The sequence below is a fragment of the Amblyomma maculatum genome, chromosome 9, assembly GCF_055883805.1.
Source record: "Amblyomma maculatum isolate TAMU_Amacu chromosome 9, ASM5588380v1, whole genome shotgun sequence".
Classification (NCBI taxonomy): domain Eukaryota; kingdom Metazoa; phylum Arthropoda; class Arachnida; order Ixodida; family Ixodidae; genus Amblyomma; species Amblyomma maculatum.
The window spans coordinates 83,049,178-83,076,349 of NC_139352.1; the positions used below are offsets into that span (position 1 = coordinate 83,049,178).

Below are 27,172 nucleotides of genomic sequence, written 5' to 3' on the forward strand. Positions count from 1 at the left end.
ACAGGATGTCCTTCTCCAACTTAACAGAGAAATTCTCAACCCATTCGAACGCCCCCACAATGACCGGGTTGTACTCGCCCTAGACTTAAAAGGCGCTTTTGATAACGTCACACATGAAGTCATACTGACTCATCTAAGTGAAACACACTGTGGCAGCAATACGTTCAATTATATAAGACAATTCCTTACAGACCGACAATTATACATCAAAATACAAGACAAGGAGCACGGAACATTCATGCTCGGCACGCGGGGCACACCTCAGGGCGCAGTTCTCTCCCCGCTGCTTTATAACATTGCCATGATGCGTCTGCCGGCCCAGCTGGCTGAGGTCGAAGGCGTGCAGCACGCGCTCTACGCCGACGACATCACCCTATGGGCAACGCAGGGCAGTGTGGGCGACATTGAAACCTGCCTGCAAACAGCGGCGAGCATAGTGGACCGCTATGCCCGGCGCTGTGGTCTTCAATGTTCCCCCCAGAAATCACAGTTTGTGCATCTCCGCCCCTCTCGGAGATGCAGTACACAAATCTCGCTGTCGCTTGGGAGCGGTCCAATTCATGAATCAAAAGAGATCAGAGTACTCGGTCTCTTCATCCATCACCAAAGACGCCCTGACACAACACTAGCCAAGCTCCGCCAGGTGGGGGACCAGGTGGGCCGTATGGTCCGCCGGGTGTCTAACAAACGCGGGGGGTTGCGAAGTAAGGATGCCTTGCGGCTGGCAAACGCCTTCGTAACCAGTCGAATCCTGTATTCGACTCCTTACCTCCACTTGCGGAAGCACGAGGAGGATACCCTTGAGGTGATTCTCCGAAAAATCATGAAACGTGCCCTCGACCTCCCAATCTCCACCTCCAACAGTCGGCTCATGGCCCTAGGGGTGGTGAACACTTTCAGGGAGTTTCGGGAAGCACATTTGATGAACCAATATACCCGCCTCACACAGACAGTGTCGGGTCGCCGCCTTTTTGCCCGGCTGAACATTCAACATAAACAGTTCACAGAGGAGAGGCTCCGCATCCCAGAACTCTGGAGACGCGCCCTCAGAGTGCGGCCTCTCCCTGCCAACATGTCACGAGAAGACCATAATGGACGGCGCCTGGCGCGGGCGGAAGCCTTGGCCCGCCATTATGGCAACAAATCAGGTGTGTTCTACGTGGATGCCTCGGGCCCCCATCCGGGGGGCTGGTACACGGCCGCTGTCGTTCACAACGCGAACACAGTCGATGGCCTTACATTCAAGGCCAAATCTATAACACACGCTGAAGAGGTAGCCATTGCACTCGCCGCCTCAGACCACACTTCTAAATATATCATCACCGACTCACGAGGGGCTTGCCGGAACGTAGCCCAAGGGTGGACCACCCCCTTAGCCTATAGAATATTTCAAAATTGCTGTCGGGACACGGGCCCCGCGTACCGATATCTCATCTGGGCTCCTAGCCATCAGGGTCTTGCAGGGAACGAGGCAGCTGACGCAGCCGCCCGCGCGCTTTCTCTCCGGGCAGTTTCCTCGGGACTCGAATCGGCTGAGGACATCGATTCCAATCCGGCCTACACATTCAAAGATATTGTAATTTTTTTATCAAAACTCGCATCGCAAATACCCTAACCCCTGCAAAGGGTTAGGAAAAACGAACGAGAGGCTGCTCCTGCGCCTCTTCACTAACACAATGCTGTGCCCGGCAGTACTTAAACATTTTGACTCACAATTCACTGGACAGTGCCAGTACTGTGGGGAGGTGGCTGACACCTACTACATGGTATGGGCCTGCCAACAAAATCCATCCTTTCCCCCCTTCCCTAACCCTTCCCGGGAGGACTGGGAGGCGACCCTGCTCGGCTGCTGCCGCGACCCTGCTCGGCACGCCGCCAATGGGGTCCCTGACTAGGGTCTCCACTCAGTATTATACGGCCGAAGCCCTTAAGGCTCCGCGTCAAACCTCCCAATATGAAATAAACGTTTTCACCACCACCATCGAGGCACCCTATAGCTGAGCCACCTCCGCTGCCTCAAGCGGACAGTGAAGAAAAAAAGAATTCTCATGCCATCCCGTTAAGCATGCACAAGAGAAAGGCGGAAAATGAGGCTGTGCTCATAAGCAGGACGTTACTGATATATGACGTATGACTTGCGCGTCTTTGTGGTCGTTCTCTTCGGTTCGGCGTGTGCTCGTTGCGCTGAACTGAGGGCCCAGTTTTTAATTGGAACAGTAACCCCGGAGGCAGGCGATTAAAAAAGAAGTTAGCTCTTTTTGGTTTTGGCTGGGAGTTCGCGGTGGCGCCAACGCACCGACACCAACGGCGGCTAACCGAAGTGCTCCTGCGATGTGCCTTTCCATTCGTCATCGAAACGAACCATGTTAAGCTCGGAAACCCACGGTGTCGCAAATCACCGAACAGCGGGGGCGAACCACTCAGCTGCTCCTGTGGGTGCGCGTCCACAGCCTGAGCCCCGAAGGGCCCAGGGGCGGCGGCGCCCTGGCGGCCCAGGCACCGACGCGGAAGTGGGCATTGTTTCGATCGCTGCCATGCCATCGCAGCCATCGAAGCAACCCTGGTTTGGCTGGATTCCCCCACGGTGGCGCCACTCACCGGCATCCGCTGCATACAGCTACTATGTCCTGTGGGGAGGGCCCCCCGGGGCTCAGGTTGGAGACGCGCAGGCGCACGGGCCAACGTTTGCTTGGCCAACGAAGCTCTGGCGCCGCTCGGAGTCCGCGGTGTCGCTACACACCGACACCCAAGGGCCTTCTAAGGTGCTCCTGCGGGGTCCTGTTTCGACGGACATATGGAAAGCACTTGGCTCGGAAACCCACAGTGTCGCCACTCACCGACACGCCACTTGGGCGTGCTCCTGTGGGGGAAACGATGTTCCATGTGGTCCATGTATGGACATGCAGGAAGCAGCTTAGTATGAGCAGGAGGCAGCAACCTGGATTGCAACTGTCATCTGCTCGTGCCATCCTGCCATCGTCAGCGTCGTTTCCACTGATGGCTTATATTAGCCCGACAGTGATAAGTGAGTTTTTGTCGCTTATAAACCAAAACTGATTTCGATGGCGCTGCTGTCGCCGGTCGTTCCAACATTAGTATAGTGCCTAGAATACGTTGGCTCGCATTGAAACTTGGTAGGGTTTTGCGCAGTGTGGAAGTAGAGTTAGACAACAGCGCTCAAAGTAGAGCGCGAGAGTGCTTTGCAGTTTCCACGCGATGCGATTGGCTGTGGTGATATCTACGAATGAAAAAAAGAAAAAGCAGAAACCCCTACGAAGTTCCGAACTACGACGTTTCTACGACGTTCCTGGTGAAATTCCTTGGTTTGAATCCGCTTCACTACAATGTTCTTTTTTCTCTCGTGTATCAACAATACGGCGTTAGAATGGATGTGCCGCGAAAATAGGTAGAGTTGATTCCAAATGAACGGAGGCATGCATCTATTTGTTCTGCTGTGAAAACGATTGAATGCCAAGTTGGAAAGATGCAGCTCATGGTGAAGCGCTGAAGAGTAGGCAGTGATGTAATTCACGCACTTGGACCGGACTTGCAGGTGACGTGGGCGCCGTCGACATGTGGCATCTGGGCGCAGCGACTACTGTTCCAGCACAGTCTCAAGGGCGACGAGGCATGACATAGAACCAACTTGGACACGCGAGAGGGGAGCGAACTGTTCACAGGACTGGAAGCAGACTCCCTCTACGAGTTACGGGACGTCGCCGTTGACGGCACATTCGAGAGCGCATCGAGTATTGACATACAGGAGGAATTCGCCAGTGAATTCCGCACGCATTATCAAAATGGAATGGAACCTGATCGGGAAATATTAAGTGGCAATAGCAAGCAGAAGGGTTCTGATCTCAGGAAGGCTCCGTGAGAAAATGTGCAGCTGGATTTAATTTTCAAGGAATGATGACCGCTCTTTGTAGATGTCGCCGCGTGCTTCTTCCCGGCGTCTACCTTTCGTTTAATTTCTGTTTTCACGCTTCGGATATCGCGTTCATGTTTTAGTTGGCATTGAAAGTAGCTAGCGTTACGGCATCGCGCACTATCCCCACAAGATAACACATTCTCAGCGTTTCAAGATAAGAGTACTATACGGATTATGGTACCTCGAAGTAGAGGGATCTGTCCTGAGATATGAACGTCTAGCGAGATATGCAGTCGTTTCCTTCGTTTTCAGTGGGGGTACATCGTGAGACAAGAGCTCAAGGCGCGACTCTGCTAGGTGACCAGCGCGCTGTTTTCGTGCCTATACAGGTATGCCCTGTGTATAGATCAGCTGCTTAACACCGGAAGCGGTGGCAGTGGCTCTTCGGCAGGCTCTGGCACTCGCCCGCCTCACGGACGGACCACCTGGGGGTGGCAGAGCAGGCCAACACCTCTTTTCCTGTTGAAATTGCAGTCATATGGCGTCATCCTTGTAGCGAATCAGAACTTTTTTATCATATTAGTTGAATAGATGGAATAACTAAATTTGCGCCCGTCAAGGAATCATAGGGCGATGAAGACTTGAGACCACCATCACCTTCCTCCACTTTCATCATGTTGGAATCCCTTGTGATTCAGCAGTGTTCAGGGCCGGCCGGATGACTTTCTTTTGGTCTTCTTTTTTCTAGCTAACTGGTATGATGTAATCATAACAATAATAATAATAATAATAGTTGGTTCACAGGAAGGGAAAGGCGCAGTATCTGTCCCACTTGTTTCTGTGGACACCTGAACCGCGCCGTAAGGAAAGGGAGGAAGGTGGGAGTGAAAGTGGAAAGAGAGAAAGAGGAGCCGTAGTGGAGGGCTATGGAGTAATTTCGACACAAATTCGAAATTTTCGCTTTAAAAAGCGACTATGTTTTAGCGCGCATTTTTGCGTGCTCTTGAATTGTGGCGCCATCTAGAAGTGGCGAATAAATGCTTTCTCCTGCTGCCTTAATGCCTTTTGAAAATAGCTTTTTTTTTTCTTTCCTCTCTTAATTATGTCTACAGCAGATGTTGCTTCTAATAATTTTTGATACTCTTCAACAGATTTTACTTGTCAGGTAGTCGTGTATTTATCAACACACTTTACTCTTTATATAGGCGATCGTTATTTTAGCAGGTTCTCGTACAACTGTGCTCTCTGTCAGTCACCAAGATTACTACTATTATATTAGCCCACACACAGAAATAATGGCTTCGTCAAAGAGCGGATCAGTATAACAAATTCCGCAAAAAAAAAGAAAAAGGTTGCTTCAGCATGCGGCTCGGCTACACTTTCATGAATAGGTATGATTGATTGCCAACAAATTCTCCTCGTTTCTCGCATTAACCGGAACAAACTAAGCCAGAAAATAATGTCTCATTCTTTCAGAAGCTGAAGGAGCATATGAGGAAACTAGAGCGGAAATAGACGTAAAAAATTGAGGGGACGCTTCAGCTTCACCTTGACGCAATAGCGGCTTGTGCTCCTCTCTGTTTGCACAGATACTGATTAGCATACAGTATAGTACAGCATTTTGCTTTGCTGTATACTGTACTGTGCTACATGAAATACGCAGACCAAGCTGCACGAGCGCAGTCGATGCTTTGCTCGCGAACGAACTGTCGTAGCAATTGTTGCCCGCAAAAGACATAGTTTGCCACAAAAAAAGGTCAATTATACTTTATAGTGTCCACGGCGGCTGCGTTTCGATGGTGGCGAAACGAAGTGGCGTCCGTGTGCTGTGCAATATCAACGCACGTTAAAGATCCCCAGGGGCTCGAAATTACTCCGTAGCCCTCCACTATGGCTCCCCTTTCTCTATTTCCACTTCACTCCCACCTTCCTCCCTTCCCTTACGGCGCGGTTCAGGTGTTCACAAAGCAAGTGTGACAGATACTGCCCCTTTCCCTTCCTGTGAACCAATTATTATTATTACTTTATAGTGAGAAATAATTTCACAATAAGACGATCTTCATTTTTCATCATATGTTTTAATCCCTGTCATTCCGCGCGTAACATTAGAGAGTTTTAGGACTGCGTAGTGCGCGTTACGTATGCATAACCTGCATTCCCTGCGGAACGCAAAGGCTTGCGTTGCTTATGTGCCGCAGAGAGAGTTTTAGTTGTGCGGAAGCCCAAGCGTGCGCGAGACTTCGAAAAGTAATGCAACGCCATCTATGTGCATAATCAAAAACCTTCCTTTTTACTTCTTTCAAGTGCGTACGATTTCAGGTCAGATCAAAGGCTATCCAACACCGAGACGGTTCTGGTTTTGTTGCTAGCTCACTTTCGCTCTATCGCATCGTCTGCAACATCGCAGTATTCCTGTTATAGTGTTTCTTTTCCTATCATAGTGCTGCCGATTGTGAATGAATGGGATCGTCTGCTGCTGCGTTCAGCTTGAAAAAAGTATATCCGGCGTCCTACCGCCACTCTTGAGCGTTTAAAGTGAACATCGTCTGCTGCTGTGTTCAGGAAAATGTGCCCATGCGACCTACCTTCGTTGTTGAGTGCGATATGTGTCTAAAGTGTTGTATGGATGTTGACTATTTCGTCATGGTTTGCTCTAGTATTCTCTGGGACCCGTACTCTTTGCTCTATTTAGACTGGACAGATATTGAGGCGCCCCGTCGACGTGAACCGCGAAGCAGGGTGTATGCATCAAGAAACGGCACCCTGAACATCGACACCATTCCTGATGATATCAGAAACTTGTTACTTACCTCCTGAGGTTAGCGCGATGCTGGGCGACGAAGTACGCTAGCAACAGGTCGCAACGTTCGCTCAATGAGCGAGTGGAAAAGAGCTTTCGGGTTGCATACTGCACATATGATTCATGACTTCAACCCACTGCGACAGATCACAAAAAGGGTTGCAAATCTTCACCTCTCGAAGCGAAGCTAAATCGTCTGAAATTAGCGTTTGCAGCTCGCGCGGCGACCATTCGAGAGTAACACACAGACGATTTGATGTACGCACGCAGAAGTCGGGACTCCTGCGTACGTCTGCCACGAATACGCAATACGCAAGAATCACGCTGCGTATGACGCATGCGCAGTTAGGAGCACGCATGCCACCTGCGTACGCAAGGATCTTGCGTATGCTCACGTACGTAGTACTAAAACTCTCTATTATCTTTCACGTAACCGTTGTCGGGTGTCTGAAGCTCCTACAAGAGCTGCACATATGGCTCTGAGGTAATACCCACGTCAGCCAATCAGGATCAGATCGGCAACTCTGAGACACGAGATGTGAATTCGTACTGTTGGGAAGCGGCGAGAAATGTTACCCTTTGCCGGCTCCGCTCATTATGTCGCAGTTTCACAGCGGGTAAAAAAAAAAAATTAAAGGGTCTCGTAATTGTCTCTTAAGAGGAAAAATGCGAAAGCCTATCCTTCCTATCCTATAATTTGCCTCCCATCGTTAGCCTCTTGTCGGCGTTCGTTGCAGTGCTACATATAATTGGTTTACAGGAAAGGAAAGGCATAGTATCTATCGCACTTTCTCCGGCAAGTGTGACTTAGGACGCTACAGCATCTCTCTGTCGCGTGGCGTTCCTTGGCGCGCTTTCAAGTGTGGCATTTGTTGTTGTTGTTGTTGTGGCTGTAGGAAGAAGGAAAAGAAAATGCACGGGCCTGCTACTGGCTCTGTAGCTGAGCCACCTCCGCTTTAAAAAAAATGATAAAAATAATAATAATAAAAAAAACATTCTTTGCTACCCAATTCTTGGCCGATCCCCCTGTGTGGGTATGTGCCATAAGTTATTTGAACAACAACAACAACAAAAACACCTCCGCTGCCTCGTGCAGACAGAAGAGAAAATAGAGAAGAAAAAAAAGAGGGAGAGAAAGACGCGCGCCGCAATAACAGCCCTCGTCCACCACCGAAACGGTAGCGGGTGCAATGACGGCCTACAACAGATAAAAATTCGGTGGCTGGCTAGCCCCCGCCGCAAGCGGCGTTGACCTACCGTCCCAGCCCCGTAGGGCCAGGAACAGCACTGTGACATTACAGATGGCAGGGACTCGTCCCGCCTCGGCCAATCAGAAGGCCGCAAAAGCGGGACACACTTTGTCCACGACAGCATGAACCATTAAAGACTTTCGCCTTAAAAAAGTTGAACTTTCCAGTTTTTTCCCATCTTGGGGCGTTATTAATGCAAATTCACGCAATTGTGTAATCGGGCATGCTATACTATAAGTGGCTATTATTACATAAAAAATTCTGACACACACACGGCGCTGCCTACCGATCGCAAGAATCACAAATTGAGTTTTGCGCACGCACCCACTCTAAACAACAACTCGCTTGCATAGTACAGCGTGGATGCACACGTGTCTGTACTCCGCAAATGCATACTAGCTACTTTTTTCTTCAAAGATAACACTGGAATGGTGTTATCGCTTATACATCGCTGCCTCTTCTCAATCGAGCCCGCAAGGTCATCCTTCTTGTTTTTTCTCCTTCCGCAAAAGCTAGCAGGCACCGCCGCTTCTGTAATCTCCGCATGAGGAGGAGCGTTTTAAAGCGTTGGGTTACGCTTCTGTGATCTCCGCATGAGGAGGAGCGTTTTAAAGTGTTGGGTTACGAGCCGGTCAGCTCTCCCCACAGCCTCGCCAAAAAGCGGTTTGTTTTTCGTCTTCACAAAAGGAACGGGATGCGTAGAGTAGTTCGTGGCCGAAGACGTGAGACCAGCCAGAGACGTCCCCGCTCCATCTGTCTTCGAGGGAACGGCTTGAAAAGTAAGAATGTGGAGGTGTGGTAGCTCAGATGCATGCAATATAAGCTATTTTAATGCGAAAGCATTACTTTGCTATGTTCACAGATTTCTGTCCGCAGGCCACGTCCGCAGACCGCGTCAGCAAAATCGTGTCCGCAACAGTTGTAATTTAGAAGCGGTAGAGGTTAATGAGTGGTGTTAATCGATAGAGGGTAACGTAATGTTGCTGCCAAAAACCTAATTAGGCCAATAAGTTAATTACGTAAATAATTACAGGCAAAAAATGTCAACGTCCGCAGCAGTTGTAATTGAGAAGTGGTAGAGGTTAATGAGTGGTGTCAATAGATAGAGGGTGACGTAATGTTGTGTCCGAAAAAATAATTAGGCCAATAAGTTAATCAGAGGCAAAAATGTAAAAGTAAAGGCGAAAAAGTTCTCATTAGCCAATGGCTTGGAGCCATATTTGAATGCACGTAAAATGGTCAATTAAATCAGTCAATTAAGGTGATATGTCAAGGATGTGACGTCACGCAACCTGAAGTCGAGCCGAAAAAGGGCATAGGAAGGGATCGGCGCGCAATTTAAAAGTACCGAATACTAAAATGGGTAAACAAGAAGAGAATTAATGTGACGTAGAGGATGTGACGTCATGCAACCGGAAGTTGAGCTGAAAAAGGAAATAAGAAGGGATTGGCGGGCAATTTGAAAGTACCAAAGACTAAAATGGGTAAACAAGAAGTGAATTAAGCAACTAGAAGAAACCAACAGCAGCATCCGTGCTTTCGCGTTACTCCAATGCAGATTCTGCAGTGCTCTTTAATTTTTATAGTATCAATGATTAGAATCAAAATGCATGGGCCACCGCACGATGGGATGTGACAAATCTGCGCTGACCGCATTGATTCTACCCCAAGCAAGTTGTTCAGCAGCTGGTTGGTTTGTGGGGTTTAACGTCCCAAAGCAACTCAGGCTATGAGAGACGCCGTAGTGGAGGACTCCGGAAATTTCGACCACCTGGGGTTCTTTAACGTGCACTGACATCGCACAGCACACAAGCGCCTTGCTTTTCGCCTCCATCGAAAAGCGGCCGCCGAGGCCGGGATTCGATCCCGCCTCATTGGGAACAGTAGTCGAGCGCCGTAACCACTGCGATCGAATGACCATGGCCAGCTGGGGACTACGGCAGCCGAAGTAAGCCACGCGTATAAGGTATTTCGTACAATGTCCCCTTCATATACCCCTGTCACACGAGCAAATTTAATGTCATTCGTATCGAATGGCATTAGCATCTAATGTCATTATTCCCATGCTAACGAGAAAATTTAATGTCATTAGGTTCGAATGACATTCTTCATCGAATGAGTTTGGGGAACTCATTCGTATTCGATCGCGAACCGAATGTGTACTCTTGACGCCAGACACGCAGCAGAAACAAGTAACGCAACAACATATTCTGCGCACATTGAAATTTAAATATTATATTTCTAAAGTTTTGTTATAAAAACCTGTTACTTTAGGTGTAAAATTATTAGCACTGCAGGCTCTCGCGGAACGGCATTACTCTCGGTCACAGCAGTGGTCCAGTCATGGCAGCGACTCACGATCATTTTGGGCTCTGTGTTCCTTGGTAACCGCATCTCCCCGTATGTTTATCTCGGAACTAAGTTAAAGTTTTGACTGAGCGCTTCACAGTTTGGACGCCAATTGCATGCTCTACGTGTCTCCGTGCGTCTCCGCACTGTGTATCCGCGCTCCGCTGTGTTCGGCCATATTGTTTGTTTACATATTTCGGATTGCTGGGTGACTCGATACTTGGCTTAGATTTTTATGGCTAAAATGCTACAGCACAGCCAAAAGTAATGTTTTTCTCTTGAATTATCGTACAGAAATGTTTTGATCAGCTTTAAAATGTTACACAGTGATTTCAAACGCCTTTTATGGCGCACTGATGTTCCTTAAGTGCAGCATTTTTTTGTAGCTGATCGTAATTGCTACCATTTGCGAATGACATTATATTTTACCGTGTAGCACCGAAAGAAACCGAATGACATTCGATGCATCGAATGACATTCGATTCGAATGACATTAAATCTGCTCGTGTGACAGAGGTAATAGATATACGTGTATAATGACGGGAATATCTATAACTATATACTTGTAAAGTGGATGACTACTTCATCCTCATACATATAGTGAAGAATTCCTACAGATATACTGATGTAGCGGAGGCTCCGTGCAAAATTCACTAATAGATGTCAGTGTTCTTATATAAATATATTAAATACCAGGACAGTGAAAGACTTTGGTTTACTATCGATCACGTACACAGCTCTTTGAAGTAAGCGCCTCAAAATCTTGGTGCACGGGAGTCCAAGAATTTTGCCTCAGTGGATATGCGGTGGTTGCGGCAGGTAGTCGAAGCCCCAATCCGTAATCAGCCTAAACCATTGCGGAACCTTATCGACTAGTCCCTGGTCTCTTTATTGATGTAAACTGGAAACAAGACATGTTCTGGCACGCAGGAATGACTCTAGCACCAGTGCAGCCGCTACTGTTCCTGCTGCTAGCCGCCGCAACATTGGCCGGCCCTCAGTTGCCCTCACCGCCCACCATGGTGAAGCAACCACCACATGAGATGCTTTACATGGTGTCTCGCTCACATGACGATTGGGATAAGCCCTTCATGCTCGAGTGTGAGGCAGAAGGAAACCCCAAGCCCATCTACAAGTGGACAAAGGACGGCCACGAGTTTCACCTAACCAGCCTCGACGACCGCATCACTAAGCAGCCACAACGTGGCTCTCTCGCCTTCTTCAAGCCGCATGACGAGGACGAAGGACTGTACCAATGCTACGCGACAAACCTGTACGGAACGTCTGTGTCCAATGCCGTATGGTTACGTAAAGCAGAGATGGGTGAGGTCACCAGCGGTCCACCTAAAGTGGTCCGCGCCGTGGAGGGCAACCCGCTGTCCCTAGACTGCGAGACACACGTGGAAGGATACCCGCCCCCTGCAATTTTCTGGATAATTATGCACTTGAATGGAGCGCTGCGGAGCATCAATTCTTCGAATCTCACTGTAGATCCGAACGGTAGACTCCATTTCTCGAGCGTGGAGATGGATCACCAGCTCTCGGACGCCGTGTATGCTTGTGCAGCTACATCGGTTTTCCGGCATGAATACAAAATTGTCAGCAAAGTCCAGCTGGAAGTAGAGCCAGCGCGAGGCAATGTGAAACTTGCCCCAGTGCCACAGTACTTGTCCCCGAACATAACGGTGCTTCGAGACCATGAGCTCAAGGTATACTGTGTCTACGGCGGTAGGCCACTGCCGCAGATCACCTGGACCAAGCAAGGCATCGGGACACCAACGACGCGGATTACATTTACCAGCGCCAACAAGACGCTCAAGATCACGCCAGTGAGCTTTGAGGACGAAGGCACGTACGAGTGCCAAGCAAGGAACGGTGAGGGAACGGCCGAGACGCATTCCGTGCATGTGAATGTGGAAGCAGCACCATATTGGATTCGCGCTCCAGACAACACTGTCGCTGCCGAAGATGAAAGCATCCGGTTTGAGTGCGCCGCCGCAGGTGTACCCGAGCCCGAGCTACGCTGGTTCGTCAACGGTATGCCCATTGAAAAGGTGGAGCCTAACCCAAGACGAAGGATAGAAGGGCCCGTGCTCACTATCCAAGCACTCGATAAGACCGACACGGCTGTCTACCAGTGCAACGCTTCCAACACGCACGGGTATGCCTATCGGGACTTCTACCTTCATGTGACTGGTAAGTGGGCGGCTTAACTTTTATTTATTGCATTAAGTAAGGTTGCATTTTAGGCATAATAATTTAAGTAAGCGCCCTAATTGCGGACTGTAATAATAAAATGAGGAGGACATTTACAGATACAATAGCACCTTTAACGCCGCCTTTCCATTCCACCCGTTTTAAAATTTCCGGTTTAAATTACACAAACTTCTAGAAGTATTATTACTGTAATATCGGTACACATCCCAAAAACACGTTAGTAAGTTATACGGGCCTTAACGCTTTCTCTACGTGCACCCTTTTGCGTTTTTGCATTTGCATTATACTGGCAGACCCACAACATGTGGTATAGGTCATGCAGCATATACTGCGCATGAATGCCTGGTCTACTCGATCCTCGGATCTGTCAATACCCTTGGCGGATACCGGCAGTGCCGTCCTGCAGAGTATTAAATGCTTCTTAATCTTCGAATGAAAGATTATTGAGATTGGTCTAGTGGTCGGTTAAAACGAGGATTGAGTAGAACCCTGGGAAGGAACGCTCGGCCTGGAAGCCACATGACCAGATGCTTGAGGTTGAGGTTGACCGGCCTATTTCCCCCCCCCCCCCCCCCCCAACATCATTGGTGACTGCGGACGACGCTGTCAGCTGTCATGCAGCTGCAGACAGCTAAACCCTATTTGCCGCAATGAGGAATATGAATGCGCCGCGCGTTATATTATTTGGCAAACTCCGAGATTCCAATCCCAGTCGTTTCACACTTGATCCCAAGGCAGCGACACACTTATTCTTTTAAGTAACATATGTGCAATGAGCCAGCCGTCAACTAAGTCATTTATGACGCTCGCGAAACGACGACGAAAAGCTAACTTACTTTTGTTAAAACAAAACGCTGGGCGAAGTGGTTAGTATACACGGTTAAGTTTGTATGGTTGGTTTATGGAGTGTTAAAGTCTCGATGCGATTCAAATTATGAGGGACGCCGTCGTGGACGGCTCCAGATAATAGTGACCACCTGGGGTTCTTTAACGTGCACTGAACTCCGCCTTGCACTTGTCCTGTCCGCGTTTACACACAACGCAAGGCTCCAGTGTACTGCGCCGACAGTCCAAGTTGAGGAACCCCAGACGGTCGAAATTATCCGAAGATTCTTGCCTGAGCCTGAATTTGACAACATTTCGCTAGCGGCGAACACCTCTCTCCCACCTTAGCTGGCCTGACCATAGACTCAGAACAGCTAACGGATTAGGAGGCCATTCGTGACTGCTGGGCAAGGTGTCTCTGAAGCAGCGACACCAAATCAACAATCACTCGGGCGACTTGACAGCACAGGACAACACGTCCGCACAGATGCGTGCCACGCGCCGCTCATAAAGATCATATAGAATGTTGTCCCGTTAATAATATTCTAGAATTTATTAACGTGGCAGCATCAAAGTTTGTCACAACAAAGCCTCGCCGCCGTGAGAGACGAAATAACCACATTGGTGCAGACACTGATGATGTGAAAAAGTTCCCTGGCACCCAAGGACCTATTACAAAACTACCAATATCCAGTTATAATAAAAAGTGGCCATTTCCTAATGACTCCAGACAGGGGTGGCGTCACGGTGACCACGTGATCAAGAAGGATCAATCGCAGAACAGTACAAACATGAACCAAATTCATAAACGGCCCTGCGGTACCACCGAAAAAATCGGGGTTCTACCTCAACTACCCTTAGGTGTTGGCAGTTTGCTGAGGAATGTCGCAACGCTCATTATCTCTTAATAACGCACATTCCCTCTTAAAAAGTCTTAATGCCTTTGTTGCTTATAGTGGCGAAGCCTGCTTCACCTGTGTTGTTGCGATGGATTAATTAAGCCACTTAACGACGTGTGCTCCGACTATTTCGTAAATATGACCAATATCAAAAACGTATTGAGGGACTCTGCCAATATTAAGGTACTTATTTCGTGGACAACCTTGCATATGTATGCAGCATATCCGCCGCACATCGTGGAGGCGCCCCCGCAGTTGACGCAGTACGCAGAGGCGTCGAACGCTACGCTACGCTGCCGTATCGTCGGGTCGCCGCGCCCTCTGGTGAGATGGATAAAAGACGGCAGTGAGCTTACTGGAGGACGGCGCTACCACATCCTGGATTCCGGAGACCTACTTATAGAAAATCTACTACTCAGTGACCGGGGCAGGTACACCTGTCACGCCCGCAACAAGCTGGGGAATGCGATAGCTGACGGCTATCTCGAGGTCAAACGCAAGACCCGAATCACCCAGCCGCCTGAGGACTACGAGGTGACTGAAAGCATCTTGATTTTGTTTTTCTTTTTTTTTTTTTTCATGCATTGCTTCTCTTTCATGGGCAAACATATGCAACACCAGGAAATTATCGCTATTCTTTTCGATCAAAAAGCTGTCTCATATGTTCCCACAGCCGCAGTACTCGCGGATGCGAAGTGCTGGCTCCCTATACAGACTAAACCACAGCGCTCCTTTTGGCGAGAAATTCGGCAACCGCCTCCACGCGGTCGACCACCATGTTCTTGTGTCGAATTCGTTAGCACCAAACTTAGTTTGAATTATCTGCTTACGGCCACGCGGTTGTAACCTCACAAAGCAGCTTCTAAAGCTGAGCGACGGCACAAACAAGATCGGACAAGGTTCTTGGTCGTTGATAGTGAACGTACGAGCGTTTTCGCCCCTGTAATGGGATCTGACAGCACTGGCACGAATAATCGCTAGGGTGGGGTCAATTTTGTGACCAATTAATATATCCACATTCCTCAGAAAAATCCGAATATGTGAATACTTTCACCTCGCTTTGTGACTAAAGGGAGCACATGAACAAGATATATTGGCGCATACTACACCAGCAGTCCCAGTAAGTATGCTTCGTAAAACTCTGCTAAATTGTTGCGTGGAATGGCTGGCATATTGCGCAGGCTGCTGCTGGCGGGGCTGCGAAGTTCCGCTGCAGTGCCGTGGCCGACCCAACCCTAGAACTGGGCTTCGCATGGCTCTTCAACAGCGAGCCCATAGACTTCGAAGCACAGCCCCGCCTGGTGCTTCTGAACGACAACTCGCTCGTCATAACCCGCGTCACGGAGCTCGACTCCGGCGTCTACACGTGCGTGGCGAACACCGAGGTGGACAGTGACCGCGCGCAGGCCAGCCTCATCGTTCAAGGTGTTTACCCAGCTTAATTCCGTCGTAATTATATCATCTTCGCAGCCTAGGTATAGGCGGTTGACAAAGACCTCGCTCGTATTTCTCCAGTTAACCCGGTCCTCTGTCAGCTACGTCCATTTTATCCCCGCAAAATACGCAATCTCACCGGCCCACATAACTTTCTGTCGCCCCCTGCTACGCTTGCCTTTTCTTGAAACCTATATGTTGCTCATAAGGTTCATAGATTATCTTTCCCACGAATTACACGGCTTGGTGTATTATATCTCTTTCACTATACGACAGCTGCAGGGGCACATTCGACGAAATAATATCAGTGGCGACGGCGTCTTCCGCCTCCAGTGATGGATGATCTATTGCATAGAGACGTAGGACGTTATAGAAAAAAGTGAAAAAATAGAAGAAAAAATGGTTATCATTTTTTTTTCTTATAGCTGGAAGGAAAAAGAAACGCCAAAATCTCCGAACGGAGTTTGCTATACAGAGTATCACCTACGAAGGGTAAAACTCATCAAAAGGCGTTGTTTGTTAGGCTGCAAACCATCCGGAGCCGTCCACATGGTGCAAAGGCTTCCGTAGCAACTACACTAGTATACATATAACAGCAACCAATCGCCGTGGTTATTTTCATGCCAGCTGCTCAGAATAACTCCAGTCTGAGTCATGCGAAAAACACTGGTCACAATACAAGGTTGCCACCCGCGCCGCCCGCTAAATCTTATAATGAATAGGCCGAGTCTGTACTCCCAGTGTTATCATTGTCTTCGGGTGAAGATATGAGAACTTTGTAGTCCTTATACCGGTTTGGGGATCGGGGAAGAGGGTGGCTGATCCTGGTCCTGATGGGGCTAGGACAGAATTTCTATCTGTTGTAGGCCGTCATTGCACCCGCCACCGCTTCGGTGGTGGATGACGGCTGTTGCGGCGCGCATCTTTTCCGCCTCCTTCTCTTTCTTTCCTCTCTACTTTCTCTCCTGTACGCACGGGGCAGCGGAGGTGGCTCAGCTACAAGCCAGTAGCAGGCCCGTGCATTTTCTTTTCCTTCTTCCTACAGCCACAACAACAACATACCGTTTTTTTTTCTAGAAGGTCCAAAATTGAAAAAAAAAAGAAAGCCGGTAAATTAGATTTAGCCATCGGTCTAATTGGAGGCTGGAGCGGACAGCAGGTAAGATACAGAAGGCTTCAATTATATATTGATTTATTCCTTTGCCAATTAATTAAACACGTGATTTACCTTTCTAAATATTAATTTTGAGGGCTGTGTTGGATTTGCAGAATCGGAGCTCGTCCTCGAAATAGTATAGCCGCGAAAGAAGACTTTCCCTAAAAAGAAATTGTGGCGGGCGCTTCAAGACTACAAACGTTACCCTGATAAGTGGCTTCACCCAATAACACAGCTCCAGCGACGCGTCCGGCGTAGTCTCGACCAATGAACGCTTTGAGGACTGCAAGCGCATTTACTGCACGCATTGCGTACAGGGGCGAGGCCGCGGTCTAAATGAAATTGACCATGAACCGCTTTGCGCCCGGCTGGCTCTCGGGTGATTTAGCAGAGTAACTAACTCTCTGGGTGGAGTGATCGAAATCACAGGCGTTGTGCTAGTGTATGAAACTGCCGTCATGGTGACTTTTGCAGGCCTTGTAAAGCGCACTATATTAATAAAAAGAATTGCTTTTGCGGCTATACTATTTGGTTTTGGTTGGTTTTATGGGGTTCAACGTCCCAAAGCGACTCAGGCTATGAGAGACGCCGTAGTGAAGGACTCCGGAAATTTCAACCACCTAGGGTTCTTTAACGTGCACTGACATCGCACAGCACATGGGCGCCTTGCTTTGCGCCTCCATCGAAAGGCGGCCGCCGAGGCCGGGATTCGATCCCGCGCCCTTGGGAACAGTAGCCGAGCGCCGTAACCACTGCGCCATCCCGGCGAGTTTAGGAGGACGAGCTAGAATTCTGCAAATACAATATAAGCTCTAAAATAAAAAGGTAATTAATTCAATTAGTCAAACAGTGAACTAATTGAAGCGGTTTGCTACCTGGAATCCGCCGTAGCTCTGAATATAGCCCCAGGACTAAAATCTAGAGCCAGTTAGCGTTGTATAAAATTTTCGACCTTCTGAAAAGCATCCGGCATTTTAGCCCACCCTGCATGTGAGGAGTACGGGTGGTCAAGAGAATCAATGCTCACGCCAAATTTGAACCCCTAAAAGGTGTGTTACACGCGAACATAGCATGATCCCGACTGTAACGCGACGGCCGCTTTTGCCAGCGTACTTCAGAAAAAGGTTTTTATCAAAATATGACATTGAATAAACGATAAAACCAGAGATCAATTTGCATTTCTGCTATCCATTAAGAAACGAGTCAAATGCGACTAAATACAGTGCTTCACTTATTAATCATGCAGAGTGGTAAAAATTGAGTTCTACAACGCGACCATTAATCCGCTTCCTCCAGTTTTATTCCAATTATTCCAATTCCCCGCCAGGCCACAAAATGTCAACAGGTTTAGCCAAATTGGCCAAATTAAGGTGAAGCATGTGTGCTAGCATGCAGGCCGCGTTTCCTTTCGTTTCCGGGTCAAGGCTAGGGTTTCAAGGACAGGCTTATCGGCGAAACCGGTGGCCGCAGACCTCAGCGGTAGCGCACGACAAAATTTGCGACGGGCGCTCAACGCACGTTAAAAGAGCGATAGCAATGTGTTTGTATCTATTGCACACAGATGGAGGATGATGAAGATGAAAAGCAATGCACCGCTCGATAAAGTGGCAGTTTATAGGCTGCGGCGATAGTCACGAGGTTCCGGCCGTACTCGCTTCCCACGAGGAATTCCCTAATTGAACTTTGCTAAGATGGGAGTTAATATTTTTTCAAGGGTGTTTGTGGGGGGGGGGGGGGGTGCTTTTTTTACGCATGAGGAGCACATCTACAGTCGTGAGCAAAAGCGGTATATAACACTCAGCGCATTCGGTTCGGGGGACGAGAGCAGAGGCGCCGAGCATTGCAGAGCAGTACAGGAGCACGCCGAGCGAGGCTGTAACTGTCCTCCCACGTGAACGCTCTCTGCGAGTCTAGAGCAGCACGCCACGACCACGTGACCGCACTTCTCCCAGCATTCTCCGCTTGCCCGCAGTGGCGGCAGTTGCAACCCGAAGAGAGGTCAACGCTCCTCGGGTTGCAACTCCTTTTTTTCTCACAGCGCGGTGTTTTGCCTCCTTTGGCCATTTTGGCGCCAGCAACGACCCTCGAACATGCATACAGCACCTGAGCAATGCTTTCCGCTCTTGACGCAAATTCGCTTGATTCCGAAGTGCTCGCCGAGCGCTGACGCTTTCAGCCACTGTTTTGAGCGTCGCCGTCTCAAGAGAGAGAGAGAGAGAGAAAAAAAAGGATTGCGCGGCTACGACGCTTTATGCCATGTGGCTTCCTCTACACTTGCTTTAGACGAGAGAGCAGCCGGGAGTGCACTCGGCTGCTCTCATCGGAAAAAAGCCCTCCTCCTCAACCATTGGAAGCCAGTGATTCTATTATTGCTTTCCCATTGGAGGACTCCCTCTTGTATGAGAGTACTTTCAAAGTGCTCTCGAGTGCACCTGCTCTCCCACTCGAATTCGCCATCAGTTTTTGGCGGATCTCGGGATAGCATGCATTTCAACGCCATCAACAGCTATCTGGGATCAAGAAAACGGTGATGGTGCTCCATTGCACAGACATGCAGGTGTCGCTATCGCTGTCCCTGTCGCTGTCACTAAATTCAATTTCGATGCAGTTTTGTTTAGCTCCGCCACTGGCTGCATGTTGTATACCACTTTTGCCCAAATCGCTCACCTCTGAGAGCACGTTAAAACCACATTCTCGGGGTAGCAGTAGTGTAGCGTTCGTTGAATGAGTCAACAACACAAATTTCAATAAAGTGAATAAAACGGACAGACGGTCATTACACTATCTTGGTGCTGCCGTCGTGGTCTTGGCGAAAGGGGCGTTCAAGACAGGGATAAAAGACTGTCCACAACAAAGGCAATTCATTTCGAAATATTTCTGTGTTGTTGCGGGATTTCTTCAATGTCAACAAGATACAATGTGACAAAAACTAGCCCTCTTGGTCTAACAAAGTTGAATGCTGGGCCAGTTGGTTCATCGAGCAGGAAAGTCAAATCACAGGAGTAGTAGACGAAACGCGATGATAAAGCTGGGCAGGACAAGTGCTACTATACCAAGACAATTGCTAGTCGAAGTTTTCCTGTACAGTGTCTTGGTGTATTCTATGCCTTCAAGTTCCAGAAGTCTCCAGTTCATTGTGGCAGACGTCGTTTTAATACAACTCAAAACACTGCCCTCAATTTCCCCCTCCCCCGCCACCACCATACCCAAATTTCTTTCTAGTATTGTTCGCTTTCTTTCCATCAAATGAAAATCGTTTTGATCGTCTTGATGATTATTCCTTCACTGGATTTTCTGTGTTCTCTTCCAGATGTTCCCAATGCCCCGGAGGTTCTAAGCGTGGCGTGTGAGGCACACACTGCACTTTTAAAATGGAGGCCCGGAGGTGACAATCGGGCACCCATCCTCTCCTATACTGTCCAGTACAACACCTCCTTCGCTCCCAACAAATGGGAGAATGCCATCAGGAGCATTCCACCTACTGACACAGAAGTGAATTTGTCCCTGAGCCCCTGGACTAATTACACGTTCAGGGTAGTGGCCTTCAACAAGGTCGGTGCCTCCGCACCATCTCAGCTATTACCTACGATGTGCTCAACGCCAGAGGATGAGCCGTACAAAAATCCGGAGGGCGTTGTAGGTTGCGGAGACCGCCCAGACAACCTAATCATCAAGTGGAAGCCCATGCCTTTGATTGACCACAACGCACCAGGCTTGTACTACAGGGTACTCTGGAAACGCCACGACCCGCCTGGCGACACGTGGCACTCGTACGTCGCAGAGGATTGGACGCAGAACAGGCACGTCGTCCACGGTTTGCCTACATTCACTCCGTACAGGATCAGGGTCGAAGCGTTCAACCGCAAGGGACAGGCACAGACGCTTGCCACCGAAGTAATCGGCTACTCCGGAGAGGACGTTCCCCTCCAGGAGCCCAAGAATTTCACGCTGATTCAAGTGCTAGGTCCACGGTCAGCGACCTTCTCGTGGAGTCCCGTTAGCGCCGAGTCTGTGCGGGGTCACTTCCGTGGATACAAAGTCCAAACATGGACGCCAGAGGAAGGTGATGATATGCTGCGAGAGGTGACGGTGCCGGCCAACTACACCACTGCAGAGCTGAGCCTCTTCAGACCTTTCGCCCGTAATCTTGCCCGCATCCTTGCGTTCAACGACAAATACAATGGCCCACCTTCGCATACCGTCGAGTTCACGACACCCGAAGGAACTCCTGGGCCTGTCGCTGCTTTTGAAGGGATTCCGATGGGCTCGACGGGTGCCTATTTGACATGGAAGCGGCCACCGCATACTAACGGCGTCCTGACGGGGTACCACATCTACTACCAGGAAGTGACAGGCACTGAACTGGGACCAGAGACGGAGCGGCTGCCTGTGTTGCGCGACCCTCACCAAACGACAGCCAGACTAACGGGCCTCATGCCAAACACCTTATACCGCATCACAATCCGGGCGGCCACGGTGCGGGGCCAAGGTGAGCGCTACTTCGTCGAGCTGCGCACGGCTGAGCACTCGGAACGCGTGCCGGACGTGCCGAACTTCAAGTGGGCTCACATTCCTGACAGTGGTGGCAACGCAAGTATCAAGGTAAGACCCCGTTCACGCGAGGAGTTTAGTTTTGCACTATCAGCGACGGCACTCAAACAGCGCACAATCAGTTTGGTGATAAGGTCATGTTTTAAACATCGTAAGGTCAAAAACTGAAGTCACTGATATTGATTTTCTGCAATTTATAGCAGCTGCAGCTTCGGGGAACCCTTCCACCTATTGTTTTCGCATTGTTGTAACCAGTTCATGCTTGAAAGAAAGCTATTTTAACTTTTTTTTTACATAAGAACGGAGATTGCAGGACATAAATTTGTTTCATGATGATTTGGTATCTTACGTTTATTTAGTAAAAGAAGCTGATCGCGTGATCGGCACATAATCATATCTCAATCTATACAAATTGCAGAGTTATGTTCAGCAATGTTTGCTTCCAACTAAGCTGGTCGGTTATCTTCCCTACTATATAGCGGTGATGCTTTATATTGTTACGGCGCGCGTCGTATATATAGGTAACGTGAAGAAATACGATTGGAAGAAATACCCAAGACAGACGCAAGACGGGAGGAGCGAAACGGCATAAGTACACTCGACAGAGGCAAAATAAAAACACGGATGTCCATCGTCTCCATCGCCTTGTCTTCTGTGTAGTGTTTTTCCGCTTGTATATCGTCCCTTTGTCGAGCAATGAATGCGCTTGTAAAGTGATGCCTGGTTATGTTGGAAGTGAACAGTACAAGGCGATTTGATGCGAGCGCGTGGACTTGCAGGTGACATGGGTGCCGTCAATGAGTGGTCATCCGGGCAGCGCCTTCTACGTCCAGTACCGGAACCAGGGTGACGACGAGTGGCATTCTACTCCAGTGGAGGCGAGGGAAGACGACATCCTTATCACAGGCTTGGAAGCGGGTACCCTGTACGATTTGCGGGTCGTCTCTACCGATGGTATACACGAGCGCGCTTCGCACGTCGAGGAGGTCCAGACAGGAGGCGTCGGTTAGTGAACCTTACTGCGTGGATACTATATTTAACTGGCAATTAAGGACAAATATAAATTGACCTATTTCCATAATGTACTGATTATAATCACAGAGAGACCATTATCACAGACAGCATGCAGGCTTTCGTATATCTGAAAACATGAAAAAATTTCGCAAGTACTAAGATGAATGCGCTGAAACCAGTTTATACCCCCATAATTTATTCGGAAACTGCGATAACCCGTCCTTTTTCTCTGAGCTCAGGAGTTCGATCTGACTGATAGGAAGACTTTTAAACTCAATACACCCGTCTTTTTGTTACAGGACTAACGGCAATGTATCCTGAAAAATCCAATCGTTTTTTACCGAAAACAATAATTAGATATATCGTTACCCTCAGCGCCTGATTAAGAAACCTACACCTGGCGTTGCAATAGGAAGTTTCAGTATTTCTACAGAAATCGCGTTGCCACAGAGCAGGCGCATCAGCAGGCGTAATCTCTGTAACAGCAACGAATGCCACTATCAGCGGCAGGCTTTGAACAATTTGCTGCCGTATACAGTAAATGTGCGCATAAATACTTCCCGCACTCTGTACCGGATGTTTCCGCGAAGCCGCTAATAGTTTCTGAACATGATTCTTGAATTAAGGATGGCTTTGTCATGAGGCGAACGCAGTAGCGAACGGTAGCAGCAGGAGCGTGCGCAGCAACCGCAGAACACGAGGGGGGAGGGTACACGCAGCGGTGAACGGTGGCGGCAGGAGCACGCGCTTCCCGGCTGTTGAGCTGGTTACGAGGGACGACGGCGACGCCGACAACAATGCGAAAAGCAGGAACGGGCGCCAAGAGCGGCGCTCTAAAAGTATGCTGCCAAGCACGCATCTTTACCGTACATGGAGGTAGGCCTCATTACCCATGGCAGGCTGTTAAAGGCACCAAATTTTCGTGTTTTCTTCTTACAAACGGCGCGATGCATGGATACATAGTTACATGAGTGCATGGATCATTGTGTGGTGTTCGCCTACGGCGGCTAATGATTTTTAATCGAATTTCTTCCTCGATGGTCCGTACGTGTCAATTGAACAATGGCTGAGTCGTGTAATTGATGCTAAAGTCATGTGAGACACGGGTAAAGCTGTAATATAATCGCAACTTTTAATTCGACGCAACATTTTAGGCAGCCTACTTCAACTGCTGGAATGAGTATGAACAACGTGTAAACAGTTAAACTGCAGTTTTTTTCTCACGCTTCACATGACCTACAGACATCAACTACAAGTCGCAGTCATCGTTCGACCGATGAACCCGAAAGAGCACAATTAAGGAAGAAAATGAATTATATATTGCTCTAGGCGAATATGACATTCGATGGCCAAGTCATCTATGCTAAAATCTAACGCATCATTTAAAGAAGAAAAAAGCAAGCTAGAAAAAAATTTGGTGTTTCAAGCGGCTTCATTGGTCTTCAATACGCAGCCGAATGATTGATCCTGCTAGATGAGCGATAGCGGAGAATCGTTGCCATCAAAACTTGAACAGTTAAGTCGTTTCCACGGCGGGCATGCCGCAAAATTCTGCCCAATGTCAGAGTGACAAATTAAACCGACTATCCATACTACAGGGAGGAGTGCAATGCGCCCAATACCAAATTCTACCAAGGACATCCTACAAGCGACTGGAGCCAAGAAGCTTTAAACTTCCGATCTGACAAAATGGATAAATTTTATATTCTCAACTTGTGCAGCGAGAGAAAGGCTCCTGTTGAATATCCGTGCTAGGAGGCGAAGTGCCTTCAGAATTTGAACGACCATGAAATCTCACACAACAAACTTTATGGAAACCCGATCCTTCAACGCCAGACAATTGAGTGCCTAAAGGCATGAATGAACAAGAGCGGAGCCCCCGGCCTTCCGGTACCAGAGCGATATCTTTAGTTGCTAAAAGCCACTGGTTAGTGATTCGAGAGATTTGAAAATGTTTGGCCAAAAAACTGCTGTTGGCCCATTCCTCATTGTTTCTGCAAAACCACGAGTGAAACCCAATGTGTTGTTTTCTGGCTAATCTCAAACAGGCGGCAATGTCGCAGATTCTCGCTACAAATCTCAGATCTAAGATTTATTCGCCTCTTTTATTAAGTTGATTTGGGTTCGGTCACGAGTCCAAAACGTGAACTCTCGTAGCCCAAATTCACATCATAATATAAGTAAAATAAGCCAACACGCTGTTTCATGGTTAGGGCTCTCAATCTCGCGAACTTATCGACGCTGCATTTTTAGTTCACAGCAGTATATTTGCCGCAATCACGGATTTCGCCGATGTTTCTCCGAAGCCGCTCTCTCTCTCTCTCCCTCTGTGAACATAAAATCCGAAAGGGAATGTGGCGACGCGAGATTCACGCGGCTTAGCCAATGGCGAGGCAGACAGGCCACACATTTGCAGCTATATGATAAACTTGCGCGTATCACAGTTGTGGCCATCACCGGGGAGTGGCGTACAAGCGCGTACGTGTCACATCGAATTGAGATGGTACGCCGCTAGGGGCTAGAGGACCAGACGGAGCGGACGTGCTTCACATATGAACTTCTGCTTCGACGCCCGATTAGCTCGGAAAACCTCGACTTCACAAAAAAGGAGCAGTCGCATTAAAGCCCCTCAAACTTGGTAGACCTCAGCTCCGCGGAGCTCACCGCATCGTGAAGCAAATTGTGCTCTTCAATTACCTTTCTTCGCCCCACCTTCTTTCACTGCTCTTGATGTGTTTATGCGGAGAAAATTATAGCAGGGGTAAGCAGTGCTAGCGCAGCTGCTTCGCCTTTGAGTAACTATGAAAATTGGCTATTATTTTGTTTTCTATGCAAGCAATGCGCGGTAGTGTGGCATACATGGCGCATAAAGGAATGGAGCGTCCTGGCGCATTGTTCAAGCAAGGCATTTCACACGGTCCAGTGATGGCTGTTTCTGGTAATCTTGTGCTGTGCATTACTGTCCTGTGCAGATGCCCCTGGTGAACCACAGATCATGCGCACACGGTGCGACGGCCTCGACGCTCTCCTGCAGTGGAAATCCGCGGCAGAAGAAAGTCCGACTACCGTCCTATCCTACACTCTCCAGTACAGCACCTCTTTCAGCCCAGACCACTGGGAGAACGCCATTGTGAATATTCCTTCTACCGACACTGAGATCAAAGTGCCACTGAGTCCCTGGGTCAACTATACGTTCCGGGTAGTGGCGCATAACAAGGGTGGCCCTTCACCGCCCTCTGGTCCATCGCTGACATGCACAACGCCCGAGGACGTGCCGTACAGAAACCCAGACCGGGTCGAGGTCAGCAGGGACCGATCTGGAAGCCTAGTCATCACGTGGGCGCCGATGCTTCCCATCGAGCATAATTCACCCGGATTCTTCTACGAGGTGCTCTGGAAACGCGAGGATCTTCAAAGTGCAACTTGGAACTCGCATACCATCGAGGACTGGACGACAAACGAACACGTTGTACGCGTTGCGTCCTCGTCGAAACCGTACCGCGTCAGGGTACAAGCACGAAACCAGAAGGGATATGCACGGACGCCCTCCATCGAAGTGACCATAGATGGATGGATGGATAGGGCTGAACCCTTTGAATAGGGCGGCGGCGCCACAGGCGGCCTAGCCGTAAATAGTAATATATAGTGTGGACCTATTCTTGCCTTCCTTTCAGCCACCAATCAGCTAAGCTTCGTTTGGTTATTTCTACCCTTTTAAAGTCTATTTTCCCTTCATTATCCTTAAACCCCAATGCTTTGGCTAAATCTGGCCCATTGCCTTGAACTATAGGGCGGAGCCCTTTACAGGAAATTATTAAGAGTTCAGGCGTTTCCTCATCCTCCCCACACACCCTGCACAGCGTGTCTATCTCTTGGTACTTGACTCGGTACGTCTTAGTCCGCAATACTCCTGTCCTAGCCTCGAACAACAATGGGCTGCCCCTAGAATTATCGTAAATGTTTCCTTTGGCTATTTCCTGCTTGAAAGTTCGGTACATTTCTAATGCTGATTTAGTGACCATCCCTGTTTTCCACAGACCCCACTTTGTTTCCTTAACCTTTTTCTTAATTGATAATTCCTGGCTGGTCCCCCTACTGCTGTCTAAATATTTAGGGGTGGCAGTGCGCCACATGAGGAGACCGCGGACTATTCTAACGCCACGCGAACAAATGGTATCGTTTCCATGCTCGCGATAGTGCTTGCCACGAGTGAACACTAATTAAGCGTCGGTATCTCAAAAACTAACGGCAACTGTGGTCGTTCTCTGTATCAGCAGAATGTAATAATTAATGCCCATGAACATATATGTTCCATTTACTCAAAGATCAAAGCTATTTCTCCGTTTTTTGCTCCCCATCCCCTTTTATACACCCAATAAAGCCTTGTCAAATCACCTAGCTCCTCGTTTTTTTTTTCTCTTTCTTAATTAGATGAAGATATTACCAATGAGCTCTACATATCCATAAAAAGCGCTAGCTGTTATGGGAAGGTACTCCCGCGTTCGCGTCGAGCGTCGTGGTCCCCATGAGCCTCCCAAAGAACGGACATAATCCTGAACAAATAAAGCACAGCACGTCTGCCACCAAAACAAAGATAAAAAAAAGAGGCGGCACAGGCTCGAACGGAAAACCCCGGAAACTCCTGCGGGGGTGGAGGTACAACGCATTGGCTCCGGTCTGAGACTGCATTTGGTTATCTTCATTGGCGTAGTATATAAACTTTAGCGCGCAGCGGTGGCGTAGCGGTAGAACACCCGCCTCGCATGCAAAAGGACCAGGGTTCAAATCCCGGTGACGCGCAGTTCT

General features: G+C 48.7%; 1 protein-coding gene across 1 annotated transcript; it reads left to right on the top strand.

The window, feature by feature from the left end:
• Positions 1 to 8,603: 8,603 nt before the first annotated feature.
• Positions 8,604 to 26,764, top strand: LOC146179622 (neuroglian-like). Its single transcript, XM_084579281.1, has 7 exons — positions 8,604 to 8,700; positions 11,201 to 12,466; positions 14,432 to 14,745; positions 15,393 to 15,636; positions 20,112 to 21,403; positions 22,132 to 22,357; positions 25,339 to 26,764. The coding sequence occupies exons 1-7, from the start codon at positions 8,616 to 8,618 to the stop codon at positions 25,965 to 25,967; spliced, it is 4,056 nt and encodes a 1,351-aa protein (XP_084435407.1). The 5' UTR covers positions 8,604 to 8,615; the 3' UTR covers positions 25,968 to 26,764.
• Positions 26,765 to 27,172: the final 408 nt, after the last annotated feature.